Source organism: Narcine bancroftii, chromosome 2, assembly GCF_036971445.1.
Source record: "Narcine bancroftii isolate sNarBan1 chromosome 2, sNarBan1.hap1, whole genome shotgun sequence".
NCBI classification, from domain to species: Eukaryota; Metazoa; Chordata; class Chondrichthyes; order Torpediniformes; family Narcinidae; genus Narcine; species Narcine bancroftii.
Genome location: NC_091470.1, coordinates 155896998 through 155910033, shown reverse-complemented (window position 1 = coordinate 155910033; position 13036 = coordinate 155896998). Strand labels below are relative to the sequence as shown.

Sequence of the window (13036 nt, the reverse complement as noted above, 5' to 3'; positions counted from 1 at the left end):
TTACATTTCTCCAAAGTACAAAGTGCTTTTAATATTTTACATTCAGATGTAATCAAGTTGTCAAAAGGTACATCATTTACTTCAGGATTGGTTAATCCATCTGACCAACAAGTATCTTCTTTAGATTTCATCATGCCACTTTTTTTTTCAAATTTTATTTAAAAGATTTTTTAAAAAACAAAATACAATCAAATAACAGCAAGAAATTTTTAGATACATTTTAAAAAAAAACCCTCCCCACCCTTCAGGCAGCTCCCTTAAGGGGAGCCAAATACAAAAACAAAACAGAATATATAGAATATATAAAATATTTCTAAGTATTTTCAAATTCCTATAGTCCAAATAAGAAGACCACATATTAACAAAGAAAGAATAATTATCATGCAAGTTACATGTAATTTTTTCCAATGAAATACAAGTTCTTAATTCATTATGCCATCGTACTATGTTAATCTCCACATTATCTTTCCAAGTACTAGCTACACATTTTCGTGCTACAGATAACGTTAAATGTACAAATGCAATTTGAAATTTATCCAACCCCAATTGCTTCAAAGAAACCATATAACCCAAAAAAAAATTGACGGGTCTAATGGTAATTTAATCTTAAATAATATTTCCAAGACCAATCTAATTCCTTCCCAAAATAGTTGTACTTTAACACAAGATCAAACAGCATGTAAAAAAGTTCCAAGTCATAGTCCACATCAAAAACAAGAGTCCGAATTACTAAACCCATATTTTTTCAATTTCTCTGGAGTCAAACATAACTGATGAAAAAAATTATAATTAACCATTCCATACCTTACATTCGTCAATTTAGTTACACTGTCGTGGCACATAACCTCCCAATTGTCTTCAGGAAAAATATAATTTAAATCACTTTCCCATTTAAGTCTAGATTCATCCCATTCCGGTTTATCCAACTATCTTGTAACAATTGATACATATCCGAAATATAACCTTTCTTTGGTTTAGAGGAAATCAAGGACTCAAATTTTGTCATCATAGGTAAATTAATCTCTTTACCACAATTCTCTTTTGTCAAAGCTCTGAGTTAATAGTACACAAATAAAGAATTTACAGATATATCAAATTTCTCCCTCAATTGAGTAAAGGAAAGAAACTGTCCTTCTTCAAAACAATCCTGAACTATCTTTATACTCTTAGAATTCCATCTCTTTAAATGATTATTAAACATTGAAAAGGGAATAGGTTGATTATGGTATAACTGAGTTTGAATTGGTAGTTTATCCTTCGACCCTAAAACCATATTTCTTTTACTCCATATTTTTAACAGGTGCTTTAATACCAGCATATTACATTCCCGTAATAAATTAATATTCCATTTAAATATGAACTGATGTACCTCAACTTCAGAAATACAAGCCATTTCCACCTTCACCCAACTCAGAGGTTGGTCCATATCCATCAATCTACTAACAAATTTCAACTGAGCTGCTTCATAATAATTTTGAAAATGAGGTAATTGAAGACCACCCAATGCATATTTCCATGTAAGTTTATGTAAAACTACTTGTGCTAATTTCCCCTTCCATAAAAATTCCCATACCACGCTATTCAAATCTTGAAAAAAAAAACTCTTTGAAAGTAAACAAGGTATCAACTGAAACACATATTGGATTCGAGGAAAAATATTCATTTTAATCCTTTTTAATAAAGGAACATAATTTAATTTATATAAAGTTTGGTAATCTGCATTTACTGTTACTCCCAAATATTTAATTTTATCTGACCATTTCAATTTTATATTTTTATATTCCAAATAATCTCCTTCCCCAACTGGTAATATTTCACTCTTATCCCAATTTACCTTATATCCAGATAACTCCCCAAATTTCAGCAAGCAATCTTGCAAATATTTCAAAGACTGCTCCAGTTCTGTCAAAAAGACCAACACATCATCCGCAAATAAATTAACCTTATATTCATCATCTGCAATTCTTATCCCTTTAATCTTATCATTCTGTCGTATTGTCTGATCTAATGGTTCGATAGCCAATGCAAACAAGGCTAGTGATAATGGACAACCTTGCCGAGTCGACCGTGTTAATTTAAATGGTAAAGAAATTTGACCATTTGTCACCACCTTAACAATTGGGTTTTTATATAAAGCTTTAATAAGGGCCAAAATTAAATTAAATTTCTCTAACACCTTAAATAAACAATTCCATTCAACCCTATGGTTGGGTTGCTGTCTCGATGCATTGACCAATGTGATCAATCTAAGAATGTTATCAGACGCATTTCTATTCTTAATAAAACCTGTTTGATCTACATGTATCAACTGAGGTAAATATTTAGCAAGTCTATTCGCTAGTACTTTCGCCATAATTTTATAATCTACATTTAGTAAAGAAATAAGCCTATACAAAGATACTTTCAATGGATCCCTATCTTTCTTTAAAATCACAGTAATTATAGCACTCGAACAAGATTCCAGTAACACCTGATCCTCAGTTATTTGCTGTAGAACATCTCCAAATACGGAGAATAAATCTTTACAAAATACTTTATAAAATTCAGCTGAAAATCCATCATCCCCCCCCGGTGACTTCCCATTCGGCATATCTTGTATAGCTTCTTTAATCTCGAAATCTCTAAATGGAGATTCTAATTCCCTAACCTCCTCCTCTCCTACAACAGGCAAATTTAATTTAGATAAATAAGAATCAACAAAACCAGCTTTCTGCTTTCCCTCAGTATACAATTGTTGATAAAATGCGTAAAACTGGTCATTAATTTCCTAAGGTTTATAGTAACTATTGAATTCTTTTTAACAGCATTAATAATTCATGATGCCTGTTCTGTTTTTAATTGCCATGCTAACACTTTATGAGCCCTGTCACTTATTTCATAATAACGTTGCTTAGATCGACTAATTAAACACTCATACTCATAGGTTTGTAGTGGTTTATAACTTAGTTTCAATTTCACTAAAGCTGCCTTTTTATCTTCTGCAACATTTTTCTGAAATTCATTTTCCAACTCAGTAATTTGTTTCTCCAATGTTAAGCTTCCCGCCACGTATTGTTTTTTTAAAAACTTTCATAGTATAACTAATAATTTGGCCACGCAAATATGCTTTCAAAGCGTCCCATAATACAAAAGTACTACTTACTGTATTAATATTCTCAGCCAGAAATAAAGCAATCTGTTCCTTAACAAAAGTAACAAAATCTGGTTTCTTCAATGGCATTGTATTAAGCCGCCATCTATAAGACAATTGCACCACTTCCGGACGTGCACAAGAGAAAAACAAAATATCATCCGACATGACCCGGCTTTTATATTCGGCTTGAAGAACTCTACCTTGTAAATGTACCGATACCAAAAAGAAATCTATTCTAGAAAATGAATCATGTCTAAATAAATGAAAGGAGAGATCTTTCTCTGTAGGATTTACTCTCCTCCAGATATCAACTAAATTTAAATCTTTCATCAAGGCCCCTAATTGTATTGCGTCTTTGATTTCCTTATACTTTTTGGAGACCTATCCAACAAAGGATCTAAAACAGTTAAAATCTCCCACAACCAAAATATTTTCCTTGATCTGATTTAACAAGAAAAAATCCTCCGACATAAACATTTCATCATCCACATTAGGTGTGTAGATATTTAACAAAGTCCATGATTCAGCGAAAATTTTACAATTCAACCTCAAAACCCTCCCTGCATTACCTTCTAAGGATTCTAATTCAAACGGTAATTTCTTATGAATTAAGATCGCTACACCTCTCGCCTTAGAATTGAAGGAAGAAGAAAATACATGACCAAACCAATCTCTCTCCAATTTCATATGTTCTTTTTCAGTCAAATGTGTCTCTTGCAAAAAAGCAATATCAACTTTCATTTTTTTTTAATATAAGCCAATACTCATTTACGCTTAATAGGATTATTCAATCCCTGGACATTAAAAGTTGCAAAGTTCAAGTTAGACATTTCAGTAAATACTGTACTATAAAATATTACTCCTCTTTCGAATTCCCTAAATATTCTAAACCCCCATATAAAAATACCACAAAAACTTCCACTTAGTAAACTACTAAAAAGTAGTAACTCCCTAAAAATTGGGGTGTGGTAAAACCCACTAGTGGCAGACGACTATCAAGTCTCAGTGTCATCCACCCCCCCCCCACCCCCCCAATCAGACTTTCACAAAATAATTATACAGACATATTCAACCCAACGATTCCAATCCCAATGACTGTTCCGGGTCTTCAATATCAAGAAGACTTTGCATCAATTCAACCTTCTTTCCATGTTTCCCATTCTTTCCATTCCCATTTCTATTTACCCTCCTTTTAGGGACGATAATGGCGACCGAACATTTCCTCGCAAATCTGGCAATGAATTAGCAAAAATTAATGCATTGTGATCATTTTTTTAAAATTGAGACTGAAAATTCCCATAAAAAACTTTTGTATAGCCGGGTCACAAAAGGCAAACTTGTAACCCTTTCGCCACATCACATCTTTAGCTGAATTAAATTCTTGGCACCTTCTAATAATTTCTTTTAAACCATCATTGGAGTCTGATTTTGCCATGTCTTCTGCACCGCAACTCGTAGAATAATTTCTCGATCTTGATATTTCAAACAACGAATCAGAGCTGCCCTCGGTGGTTGACCTGGAAACAGTTTTTTCCTCAATGCTCTATGCGCTCGATCCAACTCTAGACCATTTGGAAAAAATTCCTTACCCAGTATCTCAGGAAACCATTTCTTAAAAAACTTTACCAGATCTGAACCTTCCATATCTTCTGGAAGACCTATTATTTTTACATTATTTCTTCAACCTTGATTCTCTAATGAGTCAATCTTCTTCAGGAATTCCTTCTTCTGAATCCCCCAATCCACGAAAGAATACTCCACTTTTTCTATTCTCCACTACGATCCACTTGGTTCTTACATTCAAAAAAAGCTTCTTCAATTTTTAAAAAATTATCCTGTAGTGTCCACTGTTTTTATACATCTACTAACATCACTTTTAACTAGTCATATCTTTCTTCATAGAGGTCATCTCTTCACACATATTGTTCATTTTAGTTTTCACTTCCATAAATCCTTGATTTATCTGAGCAGACATATGCACTGACATGTTTTCCATTTGATGAGCAATCCCTTCCAACAGAATCCAGTCCAGATTTCATCATTTCCCCTTGAGGCCTACCTTCTTTGGTCCCAGTCCCCATATATTCTTCCTGTGTTGATTCTAATAACGCTGGGCTCTCCTCCTCTTCTGACACAATGGTTCCTCTTCCAGTGCAGCTGAGGGTCTGGATACCCGTCGACAGCATGCCAACCTCGTCAGCCCGCCATCTTTCAGGTTCCCCCATAGCCCACACCTTCTCTAGTAAATCCCGAACTCGCAACACACCGTGCATGCCCGAAAGAGTCACTGACTGCACAGGTGCGTCCTCCGATGCTACACTGCAAGCCCCCAGACCACCAGGCATTACTGCGGGCTTGCGCATCTGTACCTGCTCGGCTGATCTGCCCGCTCTCACGGGGGAGCAAGTCAGGGCTAACCAAGCTCATCACAGAACCAGCACCATCTTGCGAACATGCAATCGGCGCTGGTGAAATACTCAGCCGAGCAGGGGTCCTTTGAGGCTTGGGAACTCCAGTGGGTAGGTAGGCCTCAATTCTTTAACACTTTTATAGGGTAATTTCTTCTGTAACTGAGTTTTTGATTTTTTCACGTTTGTAGCCATTTCAATCCTCCACTATAAATACTATTTTTTAACAACTTTTACAAGTTTTAAAATCGGGTATTTATAAGTCTAACTGGGGAAACTGCACGTTTTCTCTCTACACCATCTTGCCAACTTACAAATAAGAGATTTCAATCAGAAAGATTCTGTTAAAAGTTTTCTCTTAATTATGCACATTCCTGTAATCCATAAAAATCTACTTGGATCAACGCCAATGACAAAACCTCATGCATACTGCCTCACCTCTGCTGCTTCCTTTCAACATGGCATTTCTGTTGATCTGCTCCTTATCACAAATGGTGTTCCTACCCAATATCAAATTATCCCAGCTTTCCTTCGGATACAAACCATCTGTCTCCTTTAATTCAGTATTCCTAGTTCTGCACACAACTGATTAGGGGATCTGACTGGACCCCATCAATCACCATAAAGATGAACCAAGGTTCATCTTGGACAGAAAATAACTGCTGCTTTCCCTCCTCCCCTGCCATCATGTCCTTAGTCCCCTCTACTCTTGTTTCTTCCCCCTCTATCAATTCTTCTCCCAAACACTGAACATTGTGAAGAAGCTTGGCCAAGTAGATACAGGAATTACATTTTGAGCATCAGGGACACAGCCTCAGAAGAAATGTCCTCATTTGGTACGCATTAAATCTGTGAAAGCCTCGACTCCACAAGTGGTGTGTAGGCTCAGAGATCAATAATATTTTGCATATTAAGAAAATTAAGGCACAAATTAGCAGAACAGGCATGAGGAGATGAAGGTCTACTCTTACTTCTCCCCTCGCATTGAGATATTGAGGCCCCGGAGCAGCTGGGACAGGGGATTTCAATGCGGGCAGGTTTACTGCCGTCCGTCCCTAAGGCCGGGATCCCCTCCCCACCCCTTCCCTCCCCTCCCCTCTCCCCCTACTCCCCACCCCTCCCCACTCCCATTGCGTGGAAAGTACAGCCTCCAGACCTCAGGTTCACTCACCCCGATCGGCTCTTGGTCAGGAGCCGCCTCAGGCTTAACATGGCAGTGGTGGGACTCGGAGGAGGAGTGCGGCGCGGGGGAGGGGAGAGGGGCGCGCAGAGGACGCGGTATGGGGTCGGCGCGGGGCCCGCTGTCCCACGTGGTCGGGGTCACCGGTCGGTCGCAAGGTCGCGTTCCCTAGAGTCAGCTGTCCGAATCCGGCAGGCCGGCCCTTCCGCCACTGTCCTTCTTTCCCCGCACCCTCGGCAGCGGCGGGGTCACGGCCCAATGTTCCCCGCTGTTCTGTCTCGCGCCTCCCTTTCACACCCCCGCTCCGTGCGTAAGTGGCGCAAATCCCTCGGGATGGGGGCTGGCACCGGCCGAAACCAGAATTGACCAATGAGCTTCGCGCTTCCATATCTGCGCCCTATCACAAGAGCGGAAGCATAGTGCGGCGTGCTGGCGCGTGGGGGCGCACTCCTGAGCTGAGGGCAGCTTCGGACCTGACGAGAGCGCAAGCAGCAGCACCAAGATCTCAAGCGAAGTAAACTGCGGATGCTGACCATCTGTAAATGCATTGCAACCGCATTGTCTAGGCCTGAAAGTGTTAGACTAAATTCTGCAGATTACAAGCCCAGTCTACTTGTGTAGCAACTCCATTTCAGGAACCAGCAACACAAGAAGCAGGCCATCTGGCCCATCGAGCCTGTTCTGTCATTCAATGAGATGATGGGCTCATCGCCACCGACCTGCCTTTTCTCCAAATCCCTTAATTCCCTTTATTCTGCAGAAATCTATCCAGGTTAGTCTTAAATATATTCAATGAGGTCGCCTCCAATGAGGAACGAATTCCACTTCTTCATTGCACTCTATTAAAGGCTGTACTAGATGGCCTTTTTAAAAAAAAATCAAAATGAGGCCATAACAGTACACAATGGTCCAGATAGGATTTCACCAAGACGTTACATAATTACAGTGAGACATTTTCTGTAATCGAATCCCAACATAATAATAGAGGAATACAACCTGCAGATGCTAGAATCTTGGAAGGTTTCAGCGGTTCAGGCCAGAAGAAAAATGATCAGTCAGAGTTCAGATTTATTGTCAGAGTGCATACATGACATCACATACAACCCTGAGATTCCTTTTCATGCAGGTAAGGCAGACTTACCACTATATTAGTAGTGCAAAAAAACTACTCAAGATACATACAAATAAATGTAAACAAACTGCAATACAAGAGAAAAATATAAAGTGCAAAAGTAAGAGTCCTTAAATGAGCCTATTTGCTGTTGAGGAGTCTAATGGTGGTGGGCTAGCAACTGTTCCTGAACCTGGTGGTGAGTCTTGTGGCACCTATACCCCTTTCCTGATGGTGGCAGCAAGAACAGGGCATGTGCTGGATGGTGTGGATCCTGTTTTTTAAAAATTTTATTTTTCACACTATGAACCATACTGACCAAAATACACACAAACATTTCCCTCTTGAATATACACCATGTCATTTTCTCCCCTTCCCCCCCTCCCTTCCCCCCCTCCTTCCCACCCCCTTCCCCACCCACTCAATGTTCAACATATACAATGCATTAAACCCATTAAACAATGTCATCACACAATGAAAATAAACAAGAAATTTGTGTCTTCTACTTTTACATACTGGGTCAGTTCATTTTGTCTTCTCCTTCTGTCATTTTAGGCGGTGGAGGTCCACGGTAGGACTTCTCTTGTGTTCCATGTACGGTTCTCAAATTTGTTCGAATACTGTGATGTTATTTCTTAAATTATGTTATTTTTTTCCAATGGAATACATTTATTCATTTCTATGTACCATTGCAGTATTCTCAGGCTATCTTCTGATTTCGAGGTTGACATGATACATTTTTTTGCTACAGCTAAGGCTATCATAATAAATCTTTTTTGTGCTCCATCCAAATCGAGTCCAAGTTCTTTACTTCTTATATTACTTAGAAGGAAGATCTCTGGATTTTTTGGTATGTTGCTTTTTGTGATTTTATTTAATACCTGATTCAGATCTTCCCAAAAGTTTTCCACTTTCTCACATGCCCAAATTGCATGTTCTGTTGTTCCCATTTCCTTCTTACAGCAAAAAACATCTGATACTGTTGGGTCCCATTTATTTAACTTTTGGGGCATGGTGTATAGCCTGTGTAATCAATTGTATTGTATCATGTGTAACTTCGTGTTTATTGTATTTCTCATAGTTCCAGAGCATAGCTTTTCCCATGTTTCATTCTTTATCTTTATGTTTAGAACTTGTTCCCATTTTTGTTTGGGTTTATAGCTTGTTTTCTCATTCTCTTTCAGTTGATGTACATGTTTGTTATAAATCTTCTAATTATCATTGTGTCTGTAATCACATATTCAAAATTGCTTCCTTCTGGTAACCTCAGCCTGCTTCCCAATTTGTCCTTCAAGTAGGTTTTCAGTTGATGGTATGCAAACATTGTACTGTGAGTTATACCATATTTTTCCTTCATTTGTTCAAAAGATAATTTATTTCCCGAAAAACTATTTTCTATTCTTTTGATCCCTTTTCTCTCCCATTCTCTAAAGGAAAGGTTATCTATTGCGTCAATATTAATTGTGGTAGTTGATAATTTGTTTTATTCCTTTCTACATAAATCTTCTTCCAAATGTTGCACAGATGGTGCCGTACTGGTGAATTCCTATGTGCACCAGCTTTTCATCCCACTTATATAGTATATGTTCAGGTACCTTCTCCCTATTTTATCTAGCTCTAATCTGGTTTTTCTTTTCTTGCTTCTTGATGATGGCTCCTGCTCTCTAACAGCAGGATTCCCTGTAGCTGTTCTCAATGGTGGGGAGGATTTTGCCTGTGATGTCCTGGGCTGCGTCCACTACCTTTTGCAGGGCTTTTCGCTCAGGGGTATTGGCATCCCCATACCAGATCCTGATACAGCCAGTCAAACTTTGGATCAGGAGAGGCTAAAGTGGGAAGCGGTGGATAGCAAGCTTACAAAGGAGGGGCTAAGAGGTAGTAGTATACTGGGCAAATGAATGTGAGAGGAAGAGTGGAGAGGTAAAGGAGGAGAACCTTAGGAATTTTCAAAAACTAAGAGCAGATAAAGGACAGATGGAAACAGTATCAGCAGATGGGGTGGGCAGGGGTTACCTGAAATTGGAAAATTAAAAGTCCATGTTTTTAGGTTTTGAGCTACCTAGGCAGAATATGTTATGCTGTTCTTCAGATTTATAATTGGCCTCACCTTGGCAAACCAGTGGGATTAGTAAGAGGAAGCAAGATGAGTGGTAACTAGGAGTTCCAACTGGCACCTGTCACAGAGCAGTTCCTCAGTAAGCATTTGGTCTCATCAATGTAGAAGTCAAATAGAGAGAACCAAAAACAGTAAACTAGGTTCGAGGAAGTGCATGTGAAATTCTGCCTCACCTGGAAGATCTGTTTATGGCCCTGGATGGAGGGGAGAGTGTAGGGACAACTCTCATATCCACTGCATATCATTCCATATAACTGAGCTAGTCCTATTTTTCTGCATTTGGCCCACATCTCTCTTAACCTTTCCCATCCACGTACATTTTCATTTTTTAAAAAAACCTCGTCTCTCCCATTTCCTTTGGCTATGTGCCACATACTCATCATCCCCATGAAAAAAGGTGTCCCTTTCTCCTTTAACCTTAAATCTGTACATTCTCATTTTAATTTCCCATACCCTTGGGAAGACTGACCATTCTCATTATTTATGCCCCTCATCATTATATGTACCTCTCAAAGGTCAGTCTTCAGCCTCCTTAGCTTGAGGGAAAAATATCCCCTGGCTATCCAGTCTTCTTGGTATCTCAAGCCCACCAGGTCTAGTAACATCCTTGTGAATCTTTTCCACACTTGATAATGGGATCAGACCCAAAATGTTGGCTAACCATTTCTGCCAAGAAGACAGTCTGACCTCCTGAGTTCCTTCAGCAATTCTTTGCTAAAAAAAACTTTAGCATCTGCCACTTTTGTGATTCTCCATTGATATACAGTGATTGTCTGGGGGTCAAGCACCAACCCTTGCAATACCCCATCATCAGACTGCCAATCTGAGACATTTATTCCCACACTGGCTATCACATCACCCCAAATCCATGATCTAACCTCGTTATCCAATCTACTGCCTGGAACCTTACCAAAAGCCTTCTGAAAATCCAAATAACCACATCTACTGGTTCTGCATCTATTTTTCAAGTCACACCCCAAAAAGAAATCTAATAGATTTGATTGATCTTTCAGAAATTTTTATCATTCATTAACCTGGATGTAGAGATGGGTCAGTAAGTTTTCAGATGACATAAAGGTTGGAGGTGTTGAGGATAGTATAGAAGATTGTAATAGGTTTCAAAAGGATATAGAAAGGATGCAGAGTGGGGAGAAATGTGAGTTCAATCCATATAAATGTGAAGTGATGCATTTTGGAAGGTAAAACTTAAAAGCAGAGCAGAGCATGGTTAATGGCAGGATTCTCAACAGAGGGACCTTGGGGTCCAAATCCATAGTTCTCTCAAAGTTGCTGCACAGTTTGATAAGGTAGTTAAGAAGGCTGATGGTATGCTGGCCTTCATTTATCAGGGCATTGAGTTTAAGAGTCACGAGGTAATGTTGCAGCTCCATTAAACTGGTGAGACCACACTTGGAATATTATGTTCAGTTCTGGTTGCCTCATTACAGGAAGGATGTGGAAGCTATGGAGAAGGTGCAGAGATCTACAAGGATGATGATGTCTGGAATGGAGAACATGTTAAGGTAAACATAGTTTGGGGTTTTCTCTAGAGCAAAGGACAAAAGGTGATTTGATAGTCAAGTCTATAAAATTATGAGGCATAGATAGGGTGTCAGCCAATACCTTTTACCTGGGATCTGAGTAGCAGAGGACATCTGTCCAAGTTGAGGCGAGGAAAGTCTAAGGGAGGTCTCAGGGGTAGATTTATCTACTTGGAGAGTAGTGGGCACTTGAAAGGCATTGCCAGGGATGGTGGGGAAAGTTGGTACAGTAGGGGAATTTAAAAGGCTCAGGCATGTGGATACAAAAAAGAGGGTTGTGGATGTAAGGTGGGGAAAGTTGAGTAGGTTTCTGTCCATCAGCACAACATCATGGCCTGAAGGGCCTGTAATGTTCTATGTAAATTTGTACTTACACTGCTCAATTTTTTTTGGTTTAAATTCAAAATGCACTGTTGGAGCACAAGGACAATAACTGATGAGCAATTGTAACTCCACTCCAGAAATTATGTGTTGAAAATTTTAATTTTCTGCCAGTTTCATGATATCTTCTACCACAAAAAAATATGCAGTTTCTTTAGAGGCTTGATTCAAAATAGCCCACAGAAGATAACTTTTCATAGGAAACCCAGTTTCTATCAATTGAACAGATGTGCCCACCATTAAGGCACTCTTCAATGTATTCAAACGTCAAATAAAAACACTCATGATTGAGCAGTTAAAACATGCACTTAGCAAGACCATTGTTATTCATGCATTAGAGGGCAAACAAAACTAAGTACTTCTCCTTCTACACATTCATTTAATGGAACATCACCAGTAGTACTTAACTTCAAAGTTTGTTACCCTTCACTATACAATTTCAGAAGTCAAGGAAATGTCCAGTTTCAATAAATAATGGGGATCAAGTTTTTGCATCATGTTTTTTGCTTGACTGGAACACAAGCTGTAGACTGCAAATAAGAGTGTGTTCTGACAACTGCCCATCCTGTGGTTGTACATTCATGTTGTGAAATCAGAAGTGTGTAATTTTGTATTCAAATGTCACCTTTGGTTATTCAAGGGCAGCGCTGTTAGTCTAGCTGTTAGCGCAACACCTTTACAACAGCGGTCGGGACAAGGGTTTGAATCCCATGCTGTCTGTAAGAAGTTTGGACGTTCTCCCCATGTTTGTGTTTGATTTCCCTGGGGGCTCTAGTTTTCTCCCACTGTTCAAAATGTACCAGGGCTGTAGGTTAATTGTGGGCTGAAATGGCCTATTACCATGCTGGTCTGGACTCCTCCCCTCATCAGTCTTCTTCTGACATATTCCTGTTCTTTGCTTAATCCTTGAAGAAGGGCTCAGGCCCGAAACATTAGTAATATATCTTTCACCTCCTATGGTCGCTGCAAAACCAGCTGAGTTCCACTGTGCAGTTACTACAATTACAGCAATTGAAGACTTTCATTTCACTGAAATTAGCACAATACTTTAAATAAAATTACTAAGAGCAGGCAAGAACTGCAGGTTATCATTTGTACATTGCCACATGGTGGCAGCAATAGTTGTCAGAATTCTTCTACCATTTTCACTCAGCAGTCAATTGGAG

At 39.0% G+C, this 13036-nt stretch overlaps 1 protein-coding gene across 2 annotated transcripts in view; it reads right to left on the bottom strand.

Annotated features, from left to right (window-relative positions):
- Positions 1–7061, bottom strand: part of aldh4a1 (aldehyde dehydrogenase 4 family, member A1) — a 44871-nt gene extending 37810 nt beyond the window's left edge. Inside the window, exon 1 of one of the 2 annotated variants that reach the window (XM_069918747.1) lies at positions 6713–7061. In XM_069918747.1, coding sequence (XP_069774848.1) covers positions 6713–6753 — 41 coding nt within the window. In that variant the 5' untranslated portion in view covers positions 6754–7061. Of the gene's footprint in view, positions 1–6512; positions 6589–6712 lie in introns of those variants that run through there. The other variant, XM_069918748.1, reaches the window with a different exon arrangement.
- Positions 7062–13036: the final 5975 nt, after the last annotated feature.